Source organism: Podarcis erhardii (assembly GCF_964252035.2).
Source record: "Podarcis erhardii genome assembly, chromosome: 5".
NCBI classification, from domain to species: Eukaryota; Metazoa; Chordata; class Lepidosauria; order Squamata; family Lacertidae; genus Podarcis; species Podarcis erhardii.
Window position 1 is genome coordinate 53,383,271 of NC_138509.1, and position 22,455 is coordinate 53,405,725.

At 41.5% G+C, this 22,455-nt stretch overlaps 1 protein-coding gene across 8 annotated transcripts in view; it reads right to left on the reverse strand.

Annotated features, from left to right (window-relative positions):
- Positions 1-22,455, reverse strand: part of ADD3 (adducin 3) — a 98,238-nt gene that overhangs the window by 5,921 nt on the left and 69,862 nt on the right. For all 8 annotated transcript variants that reach the window (XM_081863417.1, XM_081863420.1, XM_081863419.1 and 5 more), the window contains 10 exons: positions 18,011-18,231; positions 12,491-12,629; positions 11,604-11,755; positions 11,376-11,456; positions 9,404-9,553; positions 3,353-3,496; positions 3,171-3,269; positions 2,608-2,787; positions 1,529-1,786; positions 134-253 (listed from right to left, as the gene is read on the reverse strand). In XM_081863417.1, coding sequence (XP_081719543.1) covers positions 134-253; positions 1,529-1,786; positions 2,608-2,787; positions 3,171-3,269; positions 3,353-3,496; positions 9,404-9,553; positions 11,376-11,456; positions 11,604-11,755; positions 12,491-12,629; positions 18,011-18,205 — 1,518 coding nt within the window. In that variant the 5' untranslated portion in view covers positions 18,206-18,231. The remainder of the gene's footprint in view (positions 1-133; positions 254-1,528; positions 1,787-2,607; positions 2,788-3,170; positions 3,270-3,352; positions 3,497-9,403; positions 9,554-11,375; positions 11,457-11,603; positions 11,756-12,490; positions 12,630-18,010; positions 18,232-22,455) is intronic.

Consider the following 22,455-nt stretch of genomic DNA (forward strand, 5'->3'; position numbering starts at 1 on the left):
TATTGTATTATATTTTAGATGTTACTGAACAGTTTTTAATGCTTCTCAAACAAGCGGAGTAAGTTAGGTACTGATTATTTTCAAGAAGCAAATAAGCTTATGTCTTCAAGAAACCTGCCTTGCCTTGCCTTACCTTATTCCTCTTTTCCAGTACATCACTTGGATTTGTATTCATCGGAACAAACTGGTTTGGATCTTCAATTTTGATTGGAGTTCCTCCACTAAGCTTAGATGAATCTTCAGCTTTTATCCACTTGGAAAGAAAAATAAAAATAAAGAAGAATGTTATTGGAAGCGAGGATATTGCAATTTAGTAGCTGGTAAAGGCTAGGGGACATTTCAGGACAATGGGGTTTATATTAAATTATCCAAGTGACCTAATAATAATACATTGCCATGCCACTTAGCTTTTCAGTATATCATTTCATAAGGATATTAATATGTGTAATGATCCTTTAGCTTGAATAGAATTTAGGTATTTTTAATTAAGTACCTGAAAAGGACCGACATTTGAATACTGACGTAGCAAGGATACTTGCTACAGTACTTCCACTGCCAAAAATACTATGATGAAGGTCTGAACATCCACTGTGTTTCTTAATTACCTGGATAACTATCCCTCCTAACTAGGTATTTTTATCGTTCCTTTCAAGCAGGACTTCTCATAATGAAAATTGCTGATAGATAGAAACTACAAGGCATTGTTGCATTTGTTAAGCCACCACTGGGTGGAGCTGATCTTTTAAAGTTGAATTTATGTTGTGGTCGGATGCCTTGCATAATACTTGTTTTTCATACATGTGCTCTGGAAATTATTCATTTTATTTATTCATTTTATTAAATTTATATCCTGTCTTTCCTCCCAAGGACCCCAGGGTTGGAAACAACGAAAACAACTTTTTTAAAAAATCCAATACGGATGCAGACTGGGGAAGGCTCGCTGAAGAAGGCAAGTCTTCAAGCAGGGGCTAAAAACACAGCAGAGATGGCTTCTGTCCAATATTCACAGGGAGGGAATTCCAAAAGGTGTAGGTGCTGTCACACTAAAGGCCTAATTCCTGCATTGTGCAGGATGGAGATCCAGTGATAATGGTTTCTGCAGGAGGCCTTCACCTGCAGAGCACAGGGTTAAGACCATCTTTCATGTATCCTGGTCTCCAATTATATAGGGCTTTATGCATCAAAACCAGCACCTTGAACTTGGCAGGGAATTGAAGATAATAAAATACCATATCTGGACAGTGCACAAGAATACTATTCTTTTTACCACAACACAGAATCATAGAACTGGAAGGGTTCCTCTTTTTGAAGATGGAGACAACATTTGCCCGTCTGATTATTGACAGAACTGCTGTCAAAATATGCCATCTGCACTTCCTTGTTTCTCAAAGTAGGCTGGCTCTTTCAAAGTTGTAGCTCATTCATGGAATCCACCACAGAATCATAACTTCTATCATACAGGTCACTGTATGGGCCTATTCCCACCCCTTTTGGTATATTCTGTCCCCATCACTAGGGAGCTGCTTACTGTGGTTTTAGTCCGGGGACTTGTTTCTCCATTCCGGGATTCTTCAGGAACATCTACTTTCAAATATGTATTTGGAGAATTCAACCATCTTGTCTTCTCCCGCTGCTGCTTTTGTGCTAGGAATTTGAGAGGGGAAATTGGAACTGAATCGTCATCAAAGGAAAAGGCAGTCACGGTGGCTGGGATCTCAACATCACTCTTGTGCCTGGGCTTCTCCCTCACAAGAGGCTGTCGATAAGCATAGCCTGTTCTGTAACCCTGTGCAAGAGGGGAAAATTTTTTATACACTGTGCCTGGACAATAAAATCTTTGGCATGAAATTAATCCTAAAACATAATTAATTTTCAAGTGGAAATTTCAACCTTGCCCCCCCCCCATCCCAACTCAAACTGTGACAATATATGTTAACAGTTTCAACACCTTTGTATCCTAACACTAAATGCCAAACAATTATTTAAAAAGACTGCAGAACAAGTATGGTATGGCAGCACAGTAGCTCCACATCATAGGCCCCACAGAAAGTGAGTAAATCCTTATACAGAGATAGCAGAGACCGATAAATAAAAAGTGGGTAGGAGATCAGAGATTTTCTATTATAGACCAAACCACTGCCTCACTACCTTAGCCAATCAAGTGTGTTCTAGTTCACATGTAATGCTAAACAAAACTATGGTTAAGCATGGACACACAAGTGTGTGGATACTCTCTGGAAAACTCATTGCCACGTAGCTCCTCCTCAGTCCTGCTGCCAATGGGCTACTCAGAGCTCAACCATGGTTTAGCTTAGTGTTATATCTGAACCCAAGCTCCTGGTCTGTGTCACTCCAGAGAAACCAGAAGCTGTAGCCAAGGTTTGCACTCTGCTTACCTCTTGAGGTTTGTCTGGGAGGAGTTTGTCATGAGCCTGGATATAAATTGAACTTGAATGTTGGCTTATAAACCTACTTTATGTTGATATTTCTTTTTCAGGTGTCTTATTTACAGGAAAAAAGTGACAGCAGGATTTCTTATGGAACAATCCCATGGGGAGCAACTTGTTCAAAGTACTGAGAACTTATAGATTAGACAGATGAACGCACCAGGTTGTCCAGCATTCTCATCAGTGCTTCAAACTCCTGTTCGCCAACTTTCCACTTGAACTGAGAGGCCATATTAACTCCTCCTCCTCCAGATGCTACCAGATTGTGTGTGAAAGGTTTATACTTCTGCAAGTCTAGGATAAGAAGATTGTCTACGCCGCCTGCAGCCAGTGCATGTACCTGTGACATAAAGGACTCAGTAATTACAAATTTTTCCAAGTACTATTTGAAGGGTGAATATGTAGCCTTCTTGAATTTTCTGGAAAGAAAATACATGCTAATATTCTTCTTTTCAATATGTTAACATGTACAAACATGATAGCTATCTTGCAAAGTGTATTACCCACTACTAGATACTAGGGCAAGGGCTGTGTAACTTCTGTGTACAGCCCACTGTTGGTGTTCCTAGTATATGTTAAACATAGATTTCATTTTCTCTCCTGGATTTCCAGTAAGTAGCTGTTAGTAGCAAGCATCCTATTAAAACACACAGAGACAATATTTTTAAGAAGCCAGCATTTATATAGCATTTAAAGTGCTTCACATCTCTCTGTCTCTCTCACCTGTGTTTCACAAGCTATTTGCACATTATAGATGTAGTGGAAAGCTTCCTCTAATGTCTCTCCGAGCGCTACTACTCCATGGTTCCTCAAGACCAGCACCTAAGGAATGGAGACACTTGTAAGTGACAGAAACTGAGCCAGACTAGAAACCTTGAACAAAAACATTAACTAGAGTGGAATACCTTACAGCTTGGCCCAAGAACTTTCTGGAGTTGAATTCTTTCTTCTGGTTCATCCAGAGAGCCTTGATAATTGTAGTATGCAATATCTCCTAGAATGAGAGCCTCCTGAGAGATAGGAAGTATGCCACACTTCATGGAAGAAACCTGTTTCAAAGAAATAATGCTTGTGACATGGAACGAACGTGAAAACTCTTTAATTTTTCAAGTGACACTGAAAGTACCTGTTTAATAACTTTAGTTTGCAACTATTTGAAAATCAGGAGAACAAGGATTCCTACCTAGTTGATAACAGACTATCAATAGATTGTGGGACTTTTATGGATGGATTGCCAGCATATGGATTTTGACGCAAATGTGGACAAGGCAGATGGTTTCAGAATTAAATAGTTCAAGTAAATGGGGAGTTCTAAAAAAAGACCAAGGGTTGTATTTAATGGTGTCCCTCTACTCATGCAAAGCTCTTTCATCCAACAGATGTTTCTGCCAATGAAGGGTGTGTGTATGTGTGTGTGTGAATGTTGCATATTCATACTCAGCCCATAGGACCGATCATTCTCATCCCAAAACCTGTTCTTGAGGGTCAAAGGATACTTCAGAACAGAATAGAAGGTGACATAGAAGAGAATGAATCCCAAAAATAGCCTCCATCTCTATTCTGCAGATAGGAACCTCGTTGCCAATGAAAAGAAAACACTAGATACTAGTTATGACCATTTCTGGACTAAGATAACTTGCTCTCAGTTGTCAATGCTCTAATCACCTCCTATCTGGACTACTGGGGCTGCCTTTGAAAGCTGTCTGGAAACCGCAGCTAGCGTAGTACATGGCTGCAAGACTGGTTAAGGGGGGCAGCCTGATGGGACAATGTGTTACCAGTCCCAAAAGTGCTGCACTAGTTGTCAGTGAGTGACCTGCGCCCTATTCCAAGTGTTAGTACAAGGGTCTAAATACAAGGGTCTAAACCAGGCTTCTTCAACCTCAGCCCTCCAGATGTTTTTGGCCTACAACTCCCATGATCCCTAGCTAGCAGGACCAGTGGTCAGGGATGATGGGAATTGTAGTCTCAAAACAGCTAGAGGGCCGAGGTTGAGGAAGCCTGGTCTAAACTATCAACGATATTGGGGCTTTGTGGATTCTGCTTCTGCACACTGCTCAGTACTGATTGGTGCTGATCATACAGGGCTCCTCAGTTTTTGAATACTTTCCCTGGTTAGCTACATCTGTCGCTTTCATTTTAACATTCAGGGAGGAATTTTAAAACATTCCCAATTTACCTAGGCATTGGATGGCTGAAATACATTGTACCTGGAAACCTTGAAATTATTAGCTGTGGTTGTTTTCAAACATTTTAATTTTATTATCAATAGTATTGTTTTGTTGTTTGAATGTCTGGAAAACTTTGTACTTTTCAGCTGTGCTGTACATGCAGCTATTTGTTAATTTGATGCTTCTATAATAATTTGCTTGTTTCATCCAAATACTGAGTCTGGATGAGCCTAACTCAAATTAGAGAGGCACAAATACAAGATGGGTGACACCTGGCTTGAGAGCAGTACATGTGAAAAGGATCTAGGAGTCCTGGTTGACCACAAACTTGACATGAGCCAACAGTGTGACATGGCAGCTAAAAAAGCCAATGCAATTCTGGGCTGCATCAATAGGAGTATAGCATCTAGATCAAGGGAAGTAATAGTGCCACTGTATTCTGCTCTGGTCAGACCTCACCTGGAGTACTGTGTCCAGTTCTGGGCACCACAGTTCAAGAAGGACACTGACAAACTGGAATGTGTCCAGAGGAGGGCAACCAAAATGGTCAAAGGCCTGGAAACGATGCCTTATGAGGAACGGCTAAGGGAGCTGGGCATGTTTAGCCTGGAGAAGAGGAGGTTAAGGGGGGATATGATAGCCATGTTCAAATATATAAAAGGATGTCACATAGAGGAGGGAGAAAGGTTGTTTTCTGCTGCTCCAGAGAAGCGGACACAGAGCAATGGTTCCAAACTACAAGAAAGAAGATTCCACCTAAACATTAGGAAGAACTTCCTGACAGTAAGAGCTGTTCGACAGTGGAATTTGCTGCCAAGGAGTGTGGTGGAGTCTCCTTCTTTGGAGGTCTTTAAGCAGAGGCTTGACAACCATATGTCAGGAGTGCTCTGATGGTGTTTCCTGCTTGGCAGGGGGGTGGACTCGATGGCCCTTGTGGTCTCTTCCAACTCTATGATTCTATTCTATGATTCTAACTGATTAAGGGGATAATTCACTGGGACAACCGATCTCAGTGATCACGGGTAGGAGGAGGAGTTACGCTAAGACCAGACCATGTCATTACAGAGGAGGCAGGTTTAGTCGTTGTCTGAGGACTATCCCTGCCTCTGGGTCTGGTCCTGACCGGATGAATACTAGAATCAGCAAGGGATACCCACATGACCTGAAAGTGTTGCTGTGCAATGCCAGGTCAATGATTCATAAGACCACTGCCATCCATGACTTGATCATGGATGGAGGACTTGACCTGGCATGTGTAACAGAGACTTGGTTGGATGAAGCAGATGGGCCTGTCCTTGCCGCTGCTTGTCCACCAGGTTTCTCTTACGCACAGCAACCCAGGTCATGTGGGCGGGGAGGGGGGGTTGCAGTGATTTTTAGGAAGTCATTAGTTTGCACCAGGCGTCCTATTGGGAAGACCCAGTTTTCTGAGTGCATGTTCTGGAAGTTGGGCAATAGGGGCAGTACAGGATTCCTTTTGGTGTACCGACCTCCCCGCTGCACCAAGGATTCCCTGCCCGAGCTGCTTCAGGTCGTGGCGGATGTTCTCCTGGAGACACCTAGCTTGGTCGTCCTAGGGGATTTTAACATCCATGCCGACACGACCTTACAAGGGGCCGCTCGGGACTTCGTGGAAAGCATGGCCTCCATGGGGCTGTCCCTGAATAAGTCTGGCCCAACCCATAGCCGCGGACATGCCTTGGACCTGGTGTTTACCTCTACGGATGTTGGTGATCTGACACTAAGTAATAGCGAAACGAAAGAAGTGCCATGGTCAGATCACTTCCTGGTGCAACTGGACTTCTCCGCGACCCATCCCCTCTGCAGGGAGGTGGGACCGATTCGGATGGTCCGCCCCCGCCACTTAATGGATCCAAATGGTTTCCAGAGAGTGGTTGGGGATGCTTTATCCCATGTTGATGGCCTTTCAGCCGATTCCCTGGTGGCCCGCTGGAATGTGGAGTTAACCAGGGCTATTGACTGTTTGGCTCCGAAGCGCCCTCTCCGATTGCATGAAGCCCGGAGAGCCCCGTGGTTTTCCACGGATCTGAGGGCAATGAAACAATCGTTGAGACGGCTAGAGCGCCGGTGGCGGATAACTCATTCTGAATCTGACCGGACACGGGTTAGAGCTCAACGTCGAGCCTACCAAGTGGCGATAGCGACGGCGAAGAAGACTTTCTTCACCGCCTCTATTGCATCTGCAGAAAACAGCAGCAGGAGACTCTTTCAGGTGGTTCGCAATTTAGCGGAACCACCTGTAACATCGGGGCCCAGTACGGGCCACATGTTCTCCTGCAATGATTTTGCAAATTTTTTTGCAGATAAAATCGCTCAGATTCGGGAAGAAGTAGACTCCACCGTGGGAGCAGGGCCGGGGCGGGAGAGTGCTAGAGTCCTGTCTGGTCAAGTTGTGTGGGATCAATTTCAATCTGTTACCTCCGAGGATGTGGACAGGCTGCTTGGACGAGTGAAGCCAACCACCTGTCTCCTGGATCCTTGCCCATCCTGGCTTATAAAAGCTAGCCGGGAAGGACTGGGCGATGGGCTTCGTGGGGTGGTGAATGCTTCCCTCCGTGAGGGAGCCTTCCCAGACCCGCTGAAAGAGGCGGTTATTAAACCGCTTCTTAAAAAACCATCTTTAGATGCGGCCACGATGGCCAATTATCGCCCAGTCTCAAACCTCCCATTCTTGGGCAAGGTGATTGAGCGAGTGGTTGCTGAACAACTCCAGGCACGCCTGGAAGAAGCGGACCATTTGGATCCCTTCCAGTCGGGATTCAGGCCTCATCATGGGACTGAAACTGCCTTGGTCGCACTGGTTGATGATCTCCGGCGGGCTAGGGACAAAGGTGAGAGCTGTTTCCTAGTTCTGCTGGATCTCTCAGCGGCGTTTGATACCATCGACCATGACATCCTTCTGGACCGTCTTGAGGGGCTGGGAGCTGGGGGCACTGTCATACAGTGGTTCCGCTCCTTCCTCCTGGGCCGTGTTCAGAAAGTGGTGGTGGGGGATGAGTGTTCAGACCCCTGGCCGCTCACTTGTGGGGTGCCTCAGGGTTCTGTCCTCTCCCCCATGCTTTTCAACATCTACATGCAGCCGCTGGGAGCGATCATCAGGAGGTTTGGGCTGGGTGTTCATCAGTATGCAGATGATACCCAGCTCTACCTCTCTTTTAAATCAGAACCAGTGAAGGCGGTAAAGGTCCTGTGTGAGTGTCTGGAGGCGGTTGGAGGATGGATGGCGGCTAACAGATTGAGGTTGAATCCTGACAAGACAGAAGTACTGTTTTTGGGGGACAGGAGGCGGGCAGGTGTGGAGGATTCCCTGGTCCTGAATGCGGTAACTGTGCCCCTGAAGGACCAGGTGCGCAGCCTGGGAGTCATTTTGGACTCACAGCTGTCCATGGAGGCACAGGTCAAATCTGTATCCAGGGCAGCTGTTTACCAGCTCCATTTGGTACGTAGGCTGAGACCCTATCTGCCTGCGGACTGTCTCGCCAGAGTGGTACATGCTCTGGTTATCTCCCGCTTGGACTACTGCAATGCGCTCTACGTGGGGCTACCTTTGAAGGTGACCCGGAAACTACAACTAATACAGAATGCGGCAGCTAGACTGGTGACTGGGAGCGGCCGCCGAGACCATATAACACCGGTCTTGAAAGACCTACATTGGCTCCCAGTACGTTTCCGAGCACAATTCAAAGTGTTGGTGCTGACCTTTAAAGCCCTAAATGGCCTCGGTCCAGTATATCTGAAGGAGCGTCTCCTCCCCCATCGTTCTGCCCGGACACTGAGGTCCAGCTCCGAGGGCCTTCTGGCGGTTCCCTCACTGCGAGAGGCCAAGTTGCAGGGAACCAGGCAGAGGGCCTTCTCGGTGGTGGCGCCCGCCCTGTGGAATGCCCTCCCATCGGATGTCAAGGCGATGGACAACTACCTGACATTCAGAAGACATCTGAAGGCAGCCCTGTTCAGGGAAGTTTTTAATATGTGACATTTTAGTGTATTTTTTATCTCTGTTGGAAGCCGCCCAGAGTGGCTGGGGAAACCCAGCCAGATGGGCGGGGTACAAATAATAAATTATTATTATTATTATTATTATTATTAATACATGTATTTTATTAATTAATTTATATCAATCTGATGGGTCATTTTAAGTTAAATTTTTGTACCATTAACATCTTCTTTACTGCCTTGCTTTTGAATGGCCATGCATAGCATAATAGCTGAATGAGATTCCTTGGTGTCAAACTTAACAAAGGTTAATAATGCAAAACCGGAAAATACAGATTATTGTTATATTTACTGCTTTGATCCTATGCAGGAACAGCTTTCATCTTTAATCTCTAGAGTGTGCAGTATTGGTGTGTATCTGAAGTAGATCTGAAGACTTAATTTTGCTGGTATTGTATGCATATTGTATACATTTTGATGTATTGTATACATTATAGTTAATAGGAATAAAGCTACTTTCATAGGAAAAGCAGACTCAAGAATTTGAGAAATAAAAGAGCACAAAGTATAGCACTTCTATACAACTTGTGTTATTCTCAAGATGAATTAATCAAATGAAAACAACAGGCTGTTTTTGTGCCTGTTTAAATTTGTAAGCATCTGAGAAGATGTCAGAAGAGTGGTTGATCCATACCTTGAAGAGCAACAACTTATTAATAGACTTGCTGGAGCTTCGAGGATTCTCAACACAAATCAATCCTGAGCTTCAGTCAGTCCTGTGGTGTACTATTGGAACATCTTTATGCCACATTAAGAAGAGAACAGACTTACAGCTGCTGTTGCTGGAGTGTGTATGTGGATCACACATCGAACATCAGGGCGCATGGAGTAGATGGCTGCATGAGGGCTGAATCCTGAACTGTCAATGCTTAGATTGGTGCTTCCCTGGTCAACCACGTCTCCCAGTATGTTTACTTTTACCTGAAAAGCCAAGTCAGAGAAACACCACTAATTACATTTCAGCCTGACTGAGAGTAACCAAGGGACATAGGTTGGCTTTTATAGCTCCTCAGGAGAAACACGGAGTATAGTGTTAGAATTACTACAAGATTAAAATGAGTGTGATATGGTATTTTTAAAGCCATTTCAGTCGGCTCTGTTGTGCCTCAGCTCTCAGTTGTCTAATAAACATTAAAGAAAAAAGTACAAACCCTCAGAAGGAGAATAGTGATGCTGCTGTAGTTAGTAAATTACCTTGCTTGCAAATATGGATTTGGCAAGCTCTTAATACTCCTTTATATTATGAAGCAAATACTGTGCCTATAAAAGTAGTTCTTATAGCTCAGATTACTACCAAGCCTTAAGTGTCAAGCACCTGTGCTTCCCTGTCACCTTGCATGCTGCAAAGACAGTCTCAGGCTCTTTCCTTCCAGGACACTCCTCAGGACACTTGACATCAAAACAATGGACTTAGGTACCAACTTTCACACTTGGTTTGCTGCCATCACAGCATATAAAATGCCAGATAGGGAATGTAGCCTCCAAGAGACTTCTCTGCTGTTGCAGCCACCAAATAAGTAGGAAGGGAAGCAAACAGCTGCAATGAGGGAACCCATTAAGATTCCCATCACACTTCTGATTATGTCATTTTCAGTGTGATGCATGTTGAATTTCCTAACAGTGGCTTAAGCGAGGAAAAATACTATTTCCCAATAAAACGGATGAATTTGTTCAGTGTGCCAACTCCAAGCTCAAATTGTGTGGCAGGGATGGGTGTGCTACCCTTTTTCTAAAGGAGACTGTCTCAAATAAGAGTTGTTTTGCTTAGGGAAGTATTTTTTTAGGTATAGGGAGGCTTTCTGGGTCACTCCATCCATGTTCTTCCACTATACGCACCTGGATACAAACAGCCAAGTTTAATTTAAGGTACTTAAGAGGCACAGGATCAGACATAAACATGAGTGGGAGAGACAACAGAGAACAAGGAGGAGGATTATATGGTAAGAAGCAGCAGATAAATTTCGGCAGAGGACTGGTTAAAAATGCAAGTGCTTTTTCAGCAGATAGCTGCAGGTGAAAGGGAATATAAACCTAAATAGAAACCTGAAGATTGACACTTACAATTAAGTAGCCGCGTTTTAGCAACTGAGGAAAAAAAAGTAACCTTTGTTTTGGTTGTTTGCTCAAAGAAAAACATTAGGCACATACAGGCATCGGCCCACATGCATGTTCCAGGCCCCTGAGCGCTTAAGTGAAATCATGTAAAGTGTGAAACCCCCTTTAAAGAGACACTAAATGCCTATTCTCCCTGCTCTCTACCTCTCTGTCCAATCCAGTTGAATCTTTGGGGGTGGATGGAGGATGAGCAGTAAAGGGCCTGCTACTGCTGCGCTACCCCCCCCCATCAGCTGTTGGGTGGGGAGGCTAAGCAGCCGAAATAAAGCCCTGCTGCACCTCAGGTCTCTTTGGGGCTTCCTCCACCCTCACTGACGTCCTCTTTAGGCTCTGGGGAGGGTCTGCTTGTAAGCCACGATGACTCTTCAGCTCTCTCCTGCCATTTCCTTGTACGATTCTTTCTTTCTTTCTTTCTTTCTTTCTTTCTTTCTTTCTTTCTTTCTTTCTTTCTTCTTTCATTTCCTGGCTCCATGAATATATGTGTGAGTAGAACATGCCTAAGTGGGGGGGGGGTGCCTGTATGCCCTAAAGGTTCTGAAATGTCCTTTTGGGTCAACAGTAAATGAAACAGAACAAAACTCTCAACATAATTAAGTGCATAACATTATTCCCTATGTTAAGTACATACCAAATTGGAGGCAGAAGCTTCAGAAAACGATAGGCCTCTTGGAATGATAAGAATATGATCATGTTCTTTGCTTACTCTTACCTGGAAATTGAGAGGAAAAGGTTACTGTGGTGCTAACAAAACTATGTTTAATCCTGAGGTAATATGCAATTTATAGGGCTGAAAAGCTCAGATATATCCTTCCTATATGCAAAGAAGTAACAGAAATGCTGACTTCAGGGTACTTACTGTGATATATGAATTGGCCAGGTGTGCCCATCCGAACAGATCTGTCAGCCTATACAAACTGGCTAATTTACAACGAGTAAGTTTTTCGCCCTTTACATATGTAGTGGTATCTATCCCAGGAAGGTCATTGATAGGTGTAACCAATCCGGAGCCTAAATTGTATTATAAAAAAACCATTAGAACATTCTCTTCAAAGCAACCATATAGTCACATTTTAGAATGAACTGGAAACGGCTAACATTGCGGTTATTTCCATTACCTTCCCAACAACTTTTAGTATTTAAACTACTGAACTTTGCACCTGATAAATGTTCATTTTCTGACTTTCAAAAGAGAAGGCAGAACCAAGTTGGTGACACAGGCAGGTACTTGAAACACCACCTGAAGCTGAATTTCACAACAAAATGTCACTTTTTATATTTTCCTGCTACCTCAATTAACAATTAAATAAAATAAATAGCTGTTAATATAGCAGTTCTTTTTAAAAGAAAGCATTATATTTGCCAAATCTAAACTACAGGTTAAAGCAGGGATAGGCAATGTGGCCCTCTAGATGCTGCTAAACTACAACTCCCATCATGCTTGACCACTGTCATTGTGGCTGGGGCTGATAGAAGTGGTAGTTCAATAGCGTCTGGAGGACAGTACATTGGCTACCTGGGTTATAGGGAGTGGTATTGCTTGTATGCAGCAGAACACTGGATCTTTTTGATATCTCATATATACATGTATATGTGATCACAAACAGAAATCAGTAGAAGCAAAAGTGAATCTATCAGCAGTTTATCAAGATCAGGTTTTCCATAAGATAATCCAGGAACAAGGATAGGCATTCTCTATAAAGGTCATTTTAGCTATTAGAAAGAATTATTATGAATTACACTTACTTAGAGGAGATGAAGAAAATCCTGCAAAAGAGCTTGCCATAATGTAGTCGGCAATCTGCTGTAAGGCAAGCAATCCAGTTGGGTTATTGCCTTTCTTCATTTGCTCTTGAATTAGTGATTCCAGGTCTTCCCGAAAAGCCTGTGAAAATATAAGACATATCTGTCAAGAAGAATCAGCAGCTGGTTTGTTCTTTTTACCATCCAACATAGTTACTTATTAAAGAGTAGTTCATTTTTAAAACAAGTTCGAAATATTTTGGAACTGAAATCTCTGTACTGAACTTCAGAACAACTACATCAATTTAGCGTTGCTTTGTATGGATTGACTGCATGCACTTCTGGTTATTTCTGCTTTATTGTATCAGAAGCCAGGAGAAAGGGGAACAGAAGATGCTTAGCAGTTGAAAAAGAAGGGTACTATGTTCCCCATGTAAGTCATGGAGGTCAGCGACAAACAGATCACCTGCTGGCTATGTCAAGCAGCTACTCTAGCTAGAGGGTCATGCCTAGAAATAGCCTTGGGTCGCACTTTCTCTAGTGCCTGTTTGTGGATTTTTTTTAGAGCTAGGAAATTAAAGCAGCATGCATCCATGTGCACACACACACGTGCACACACACACACACACACACACACACACACACAAAATTCCCCCTTAAGATTTGAACTCAAGCAGAGTGGGAGTTGAAGAAAGATTACTCTGAGTAACATTTTGCTGCCATCTTCTCCCACTAATGCCACTCCCCCACAGGTTTGCTTCTTGCCTTAATCGTCCCACTCCGAAATGCAACACATTTACTTCAAAACTATTTTAACCAAGTATTGGTAACCATTAGTGCAAACCTAACAGCAGCTGATGAAATACTGGGGACATTCCTACCTGAAGCCATTCTTAGAAAGACAACTTTTTCAAACAGGAAGACTCATTGGATGTTTGACCCAACTGAGCTAAATTCCATGGTTCTTGTTGTGGGTGTGTGGGGGGGATCCAACTCACTATGGTTTTTACTAATTAACATGTTATTTGTTTCATATTAGAGCATCTAGTGTAGAACAGCTGAATGTCTGATTGTCTTTGAAGCTGACTGTGGCAGGACACTCTACAAAGCTTTTTGAGCTGAGCGCTATTGTGTCATAATACATATGCTAAGAGCTGCAATGTAAGGCCAGGAAGTTATTTTTATTCTTTATAATAGTACATAAGAGTTTCTGGAAACAGCAGACATCACCCTAGTCTCTCACTCTAGACTTAACTCAATTACAAAATGCTTTGGGGAAACCAGAACTGACAGCAACCAGGTGATCAGATTTCCCCCAATAAGGAATTTTATACATCAACAACCAAAAAAAGCACCCCAACAGTGGATGAAGCTATATATTAGATATTGTGATACATCTGGATTTAGTTTTTAAAAATTACACAACGTCTCCATAACTGGCTATACTGTATTATTACATAAAACTATGGGGAAACCACAAATAAGGGGTGGTAAGTGGAAAACGCTGAAGGAATTAATGGTTTGGGGTCTTAATTTATCTGCACTGCAATATCATTAAAGCTGCTAGACTATTATAAATGTGGGGAAGGTGAGGTTAGGAACATGGGGCGGGGGGGGGAGGGAAGCCCAGTGAATTCTTGCCAATAGTGTACCACTACATTAGCAATACTAGCCTCAAGCTCTGCATGTCTGGAAACTGCTGATAAGCAGCTCCCACTAGCCAATATAAAATTAGAGCTAACTGAAAGTTCTTCACTCACTATTTCATGCAACACACACACACACACACACACACACACACACAAATAGACCTTAACTGACATGATAAAAGCTAACAGGAACATTAACTACTTGCAGATGTAAACCATTTGCCATTTCCTTACCTTACCCCGAAATGTTTTTAATCTGTCTATTCACACATTGACCCAAGCAGAAGTATCTGTCCCACCCAGGGAAGTCTCTTTCTGCTCTACTACATTTGTGCGTATGATACAGTTATGCAATGATGTGGCTTACTTCTGCTATCTCTGACTCAATAGTTCTATGCAACAGTACCTCAACACACAGCAATCATTCTCTCGGTGCTACAGAAAGACTTCTCTCGATGGTTCAAATGCCTCTTCTGTATTTTTACCCAGAGCTTTCTGGCATTGTGCACTGCCTAAAGCAGCATCAGTTTCCCCATAATACCAGGTAAACAAAATGCAATGCTAGTCACAGTTGCAGAAACAATTCTAATATGATCAAAAGGGGACAAAAATGAGGTGCTATGGTCACCATGACAAGGCTAAGAGGAAACCCTCCAACACCAAATACCAAAAGGAACAACATTACTCCAATATCAAAATGAACAACACAAACTGCTGAACAAATTTCACCAAGAAGATCAGGAACACCCAGGAGACCTGATCAGGGATTTGCTACGTAGTACCAAACAACCAGGAACAGCATTTGACCTGTCAATTATTGTTAAACAGTGGTCAAGTGTCAGAACAATAAAAATACATTTTATCTTATAGCATTTTAATACCGTTATTGTGAAACATTTAAATTTATTTGTGTGTGTGTGTGTGTGTGTGAGAGAGAGAGAGAGAGAGAGAGAGAGAGAGAGAGAGAGAATATGAATAATAACTGCTAACAGCGTTTGGTGCTGTTTCTATTAATGTGAATGTTTCTTTTCTCTGGCTTTTATCTAGAATACTACGATCAACCATTGCTATTTTTTCTAGAAAATGTTTGCCCTGTTCTCTTAAAATGGCAATGGCCCACCTAAGAGGTGACGGAACAGAATAGTCAACAAAATTTGATCAATGTTAAACAATAGGTAGTCAACTGACCAGTGTGCTAAGCCTATTACAAAGCAGTGATTCCACTGCACTGGTCACTCATGCACTCACTGCCGAGTTTTCTAATTATGTGGATTCTGCCCTCAGGAGCTACGCCAGAAGGCCCTGCAACCTTCCAACAGTTTGACTTCACCCTGAAAGACGCATTCCTCCCAAGACAGACACTAACCAACGAGTACCATTATTATGGACACCTGGTAAAGTAGCACCTTTGAAATTAGTAGCACAGATACTACTAATTAAACATGTACTTATTTATACACAACAGTGAAGACAGTACAGTAAGCCCACAATTTGCAGACATTTAACTTGTGTGCTTTATGTGCATGATAATTAAAAATAAATAAATAAATAAATAAATAAATAAATAAATAAATAAATAGAAAAGAGGTGGGGTTCTGGGAAACATGAGTTTGGCAATCCTACCCACCTTTAAACCCAATAGGTTTTGATGACACACAATTTTGGCTTTAGCGTGATCCCCTGCGTAAGTTGTGGGTCTACTTTACTGTATAATATAAAAACCACAGTTCCTCCTCTTGTTTAAACACCAGCACAACTATCCTATTAGAGCAAGTTGTTTGCTGTAGTGATAGTTTGTGTTTTAGTGAGCATGCCTGAAATACTCCATGAAATAAACTATGTAACACACAAGCTGTATAAACAGCATGCATTTCCTAGTGTAGCATTACAGAACTGAAGTTGACTCAAGATAGGGGCTACCTATTTGTTTGTTTGTATATTTAGCAAGCACATGACAAGTATATGCTATGTCTTACACAGGATTTCTGTTCCACAGTGACAGAACTGGTCATGTCATATGTTTACTGAATTCACAAAGTATAATATTGGCTCCAGGCTGACACTGTATATGGATTAGCTTAGGGTCAGTTTTGGTCGCATGAAACTATTCTTGAATGATGTTTTTACAGTATTGACAGACATTTCACATAAAGGTAGAAAAAAGCAATACAGAAAAAAACAGAATGTGACAGTTTCACAGGAAGGCAACACTTAAAATGGAAAATGTAGAATCACATCTGAAATAGGTGCCCATGTTTTTCCTTTCATGTAGACAAATTCTACTTTTTTTAAAAAATGTAGAATTTTGCTACGACCAATTAAATGTAAGAGTCCTCACTGAATAGCACAATACATTTACTTTAGCTTTGCAGTATCTAATAAAAAGTATTTGACTAAAAAAAAGTAGTGTATACATTTCAGATATAGTCCAAACCATAAAATCCCACTGTAAGTGCCCACTCTTCGCACTAACTCACACATCATCACCTTCCCCTGGACCACTATTCTGCCTTTGAAGGACACAGCCTACCAAACACAGTTTCCCAATTAGCCCATATACAAGCAACTTTGTATGTGTTGTCTTCAGTTTATGTTCACTAGGAGCTCTTCTAAGCTGTATACAGCCTTTAAAAATGCTTCTCCTAGCATGCTGAGTCCTCTGAATTACAGGTTTGGAGCAGGATGAGTCTGTTACAGAATTATTCCATGGTAGGTTTAAGCCACTAGTTGTTTTATTTGGAACTTGCAATGAGGAGCACATAGCAAAGTCACCCTTTTAGAAATTTATTTGGAGCCATGAAAGCCAGAAACTTACAACTAATAGTTGGTTTGAATAATATAGAAACTGGAGGAAGCAGAACATATGCCTTTCAATTATCATTCAGGCATAAATCCTACACCAATCTTCCGTACAGGATTAACTTGTATTACTAGCTTTAGACGTTTTCATACTGAAGTTAAAAGTGGTGCAGACACACCTACACCTATCCTTTATCTCAGGACAGAAGTTTCATTTTCAAATTGTCTACATAGAGATGCTACCTTAATATTGCATTTCTAAACATATTTACACAAAAGCCAGTAGCATTTAGGATGCAATCTGATGAATATGGGTTTATTGCCTAAACGGATTGTCCATTGCTTTCTTGTAGACTGGCCCTGTTTCCTTGGCACACAAACTTATGAGCAGACATGGGTTATAAAAAGCAAAACTAGCTCTATTCTGGGTTGTTATAGTTTCTGGACAAATTACAATCTCCTTTGGACTCGTGAAGAAGTTTGACAGTTTTAACTACAGTTATGAGATGCACTGAACTCACAAACAAGTGTACGCTAAGCTGGTGTTCTAAAACATTATTTTAATGATATGTAAAATACAGTTTACCTTTTCCAACAAACCAAATCACATGGAGGCATTTGAGGCAGCTTTTAAGTACAGAATTCAAAATAAGAGCGGAATGCCGATCTGCATGTAAATGTCCCAATAGTTTGTATCTGGGCAGTGACTTCCCTTTTCTTCCCTGTGTCTAAGCAGCAATCAAATGCCATGTAGCTGGGAAGCTACTTTTGTGCAGTGTTAATGAAGCATAGCATTTAAAAAAAAGGAGGGGGGGTTGAGAGCCAAACTCTGCATAAAGGGCTGTTTGTTCACACATGAAAACTGTGCAAACAAATACTGTACAAACCACCCATCGATGATTTTCATGAAATGTTACACAGTCCTGAGTTATTCTTTCTCGCTATTATGTAGTCCAAGAGTTTCTCTCCCATGTTCATTATTTTAAAAATGAAGACATAACAATACAAGTCTCTGCAAATGAGGAAACACTGTTTTGTCTCTCCCCCCAACCCCATCCCTCTGAAATATACTCACAGGACTCTGCAGTATCTGGGTGACTCTTTTCCTTTGTTCCATCATGTTGAAGTCTTGCCTGAGGTCAGGAGACATGTTTCTTTCGCGGATGTAGTCAGGGTCATTTTCATTGATGCGGTCAAAATATCTCTCTTTGTGAGGCATGCTGGGGGGTGGAGGGGTTGTGATTACCCCCTGGCTGGTCTCGGCACTCATGCTTCAATCTGGATTATTCTCTTCACCTGGAACAATAAGAAGCCAGGAGAGATTTAATGGCATTTAAGAACAAGCCATCAAATTGACCTTACAAGCATGGACAATTACAGAGAAGACATGGATTTAGAATCCTGTGACATGACAAAGAGCAATCAAGGGTGGGGAAGAGTTGTACAATATGAACATTTTCATGCCTTTTAAAAGGATTATTAGCTTCTGAGTTTTTATTTTTATTTATTTAATGTGATTTCTTTAGGACATCAATCTGTACGATTAATCAAGATTTAAGATTCAGATGAACTTTTTTTTCAGCCTCTAGCCTTTTTTATATGTTATACTTATTGTCATTGCTTTATTGTTGGTTTTAATTGTATCTTGGGATTTCTGTAAATCTTCTATTCATTTTAATCAAACCACTTGGAGGGCATGCCAGATGAAAAATGCTCAAAAAATGAAACAACAATTTAGGACAATCCATTCACTTTCTACTTGCAGTATGGTTGGAATATAAAAGACTTAGGCATACCAAATGTTGATTATTAGGGTCATGAACTTTTTTGGCTGTTTGAAATACCTACTGCAAATTAGCAATCACTGAGAAGGGCCACCTCAGTCAATCTTGTCCTAAGTATCTTTCACATCTGTTTGGTTCTCAATCTAAAATCTGCATTTCATTGACAATTAGCTTTCTCCCCTCTGGCCTGGCACAAAATTCCCATAAGTTCTTTATGTATTGCAAAAAAAAAAACTCTGTAAGGAAGATTTTTGTTCTAGGTAAGCTCAGCACAAACTGAGAAAAGACCCTTGTAATTCTTCAATCACTCTGAATTTAACCACAGAATTTAGGGGAAGACTAGGCGATTGCCTAGTGAGGAAGCAGTGAGGAAGAGTCATACTACTTTTGCCTCTCTATAAAGCAGTGTTTCTCAAACTTGGGACCCCAGCTGTTGTTGAGACTACCAATTCCCATCATCCCTAGATAGCAGGACCAGAGGTCAGAAATAATGGGAGCTGTTGTCCAACAACAGCTAGAGACCCAAGTTTGAGAAACACTGCTTAAAGCCTAGTGCTAAGTGAAAGACCAACTCCACCACATCACTGTGTTTTTGAGGAGTGGGAAGGAGGGGACTGGTCAGTTGCAATCACAATTAACAGTCGGCTAGTAAATCAAGGCAACATTGGGGGACCATCAATGTACCATATTTTTCTGTCTATAAGATGCCCCCATGTATAAGATGCCCCCTATTTTTTGGGACTCCGATTTAAGAAAATGGGGGGAGATACTATCCGTGTTTAAGATGAGCCCAGATGTTGAACATTATTTTAGAGTAAAAAAACCATAGTCTTATACACGGAAAAGCACAGTAATATGTAATTTCTAATTGTCATGTTGCAAGGTACACACTTGTATAAGAATCATCACTTCTGAGTCAGATGTTAGCTTGGGTTGGTAACACTTTAGTTGCTTCCAGTAGATCTCAACAGACCACCAGGTGGTGTCTACCATATTTTTCGCTCTATAAGACGCACCAGACCACAAGACGCACCTAGTTTTTGGAGGAGGAAAACAAGAAAAAAAATATTCTGAATCTCAGAAGCCAGAACAGCAAGAGGGATCGCTGCACAGTTGTTCTGGCTTCTGGGATAGCTGCGCAGTGTGCATTCACTCCATAAGACGCACACACATTTCCTCTTACTTTTTAGGAGGGAAAAAGTGAGTCTTATAGAGCAAAAAATACGGTAAGTCCTGAAGAGGTCTTAAACTGAAAACAGTTCAGAGGGCCACATGATTAGTTCAGAGGGCCACATAAATAGGTTTCTTAGAACACCTTCATAGGGCACTTTCCTCCCCAGCTATGTATTTGTGACATAGATATTAAATATGCCCCCCCATGATAAAACTAAAATATAGCTTGAATTTTAAATAACCTATCGAGAAAGTGAGACATGATGTTATCAATATTGTTAAAGAACATTGCTCTGAACAGGAAAATGCGTTTCAAAATTCTTTTAAGTCTTGTTCACATATTTTTTATTTTCAGTTTGTGGCTGAATACCACACTGGATACAGTTCATAATAGCCACCTTGCAGTTTGTACACAAACAAGATCAAAGTGATTTTCTATACAAGAACCTGCCTGTAAAGTATCGTTGCACTCTATGCGCTGCATAGAGGAATTGAAAAAGCGACCACTTTCCAGTGACCCAATACTATTTCTAACGTAGCCGGATAATACACAGAGCTATCTCCCCTTCCATTGCTGAAAACGGGAAAACTCTGTATGTGTGGGACTGTCTTACTGGATTGCAGCCAATCTACGGTGGCATAAACTCCCTTGTAAACAAGAGGGTGGACACAAAGGCTTGAATAGTAATACTTAACTGCTTTTTCTGTTACATAAATAGGCAGTTTTTACATGGTGGTCTTGTCTTCAGGGTTAATACTTTGCCCTCCTGCAGCTGGCTGACCTACAAACATCAATAAATGAATAAACAAATAACTTCAGGGGCTCCCCAACCTGGTAGGAAGTAGAAAACAACCTGGACAGATTTGGATCCATAACCCTTACAACCTGCCTGCTTCTGGTTATTTGACTCCCAATATGGGCAAGTTTCTTTAGAGTACCATATGCCACAGCATATTAGTGGAATGGGAGGAATTAAATATCCCTTAAAGTCCGAAGCATCCAGAAAAACCAGCCTGTGTTTCTGCATGGAGGGGGATGGGTTTACCTCTATCTACCCTACCCCAAGCTCTGAACTGAAGTGAAATAATTTTTAAAATGCTTGCTGTTTTGAACACAGTGGCAAGGTAAGTTTTCATCCTTAACAGCATAGCAGTAAAGAACAATATTTTGTGAACAAGAATGATGCTCTCCTTTTGACAGTGTATATTCCTTTTACTCCCACCCGCCATTTGTGCTTCTTGCTTTGGAATGCAACCTGGTTATGATGAAAGTCGCTGGTTACTACAAGCTCCAGTGAAGTTCAGGGACCGGACAAATTGCACAGCATTGAAAAGGGGAGGGGGAATTGGAGGCAGTTAATACAATACGCATACTATTTGCAAAAGCATGATTGGATGCCAAATCATAGCAGGAAGAGATGTTCCACTAATTCTACATTTATATTTTGGATTTGTTACAAATTGATGCTGCTTGAGAAACTAAGGCTACTAGAAACTATAATCTGGAATTTTAAAAGCATGCTTTTCATAACTGAAGAATTACATTCCTTAACCTTTTAGAATATAGTATTTTAAAACTTACATTCACAATAGTCAACCAAGACTATTGGAATGTTGCCATTTCTTAAACCCCAGACTCACAGCTCACAGCCCTATTAGTTGTAACTTCATTGCAGAAGAACAACAAAGGTGCTTGTGGCAGCAGGGGACATAAAATTGTGCAAAAAAGAGAGTATCTAACAAAATCAGAGCTGATGCAATATTAATTCTTTTACAGCAGCACATAAACTGAACATTGTCAGTGATAGGTCCTCCCCACCCCCCCTTACATTTTTTCCTTCACCAACTTCGCTCCAGGGTAAAAATTTCCCTTTAAGCTTTGGTGCCTGCTGAGCAAACAAAAGCAGGCAAACATTTCCAACAATCGGGACTGCAGCACATACTGTTACAAAACAGCCATTAATCAGGTGACAAGCTTTCAGGAACTCTGTTCCAGCATCAACCATCAAAGTACTTTGCTCTCTTCCCAACTACTTCATGAAACTGTTCACAGAGACAGGTTAAGCAAAGAAGGGATGTGTCAGCAGGCATGTTTTGTTCTCTGGTAACCTCCTGTTTCCCTCATCTCCAGCTGGCACCCAAATAATAGAGATTCTTGATTTCCTGCATAATGGAACTTGAGTCTTACTATTTATATTTGGCTTCAGCCAACTAATCCCAACAAGAATCAATCGCCTTCCTAGCTCTACTACTACAAAGGTGTTCCATGTTAGCTGCTCTGCAAACACATACAGAACTACTTCATAAATCCTGAAAGCACTTGTTGCCTGATAAAAATAAAGTGGCTATTCAATTCCCTTCAAGTACACTCTACATAGTAGATGGAGGTTTATAAATAAGTCCTTTAAGATGCTATAGAAATGCTGCTGTCCTAAGCACAGTTACTAGGAAGCAGCTCCTTCACTGGAACTTACTACTTATCAAACATGTATATGTAATAGCAAACAAAAATAGTTTATTCTTTTTTACACATGAAAAAGCATGATAGCACACACTGACTTCA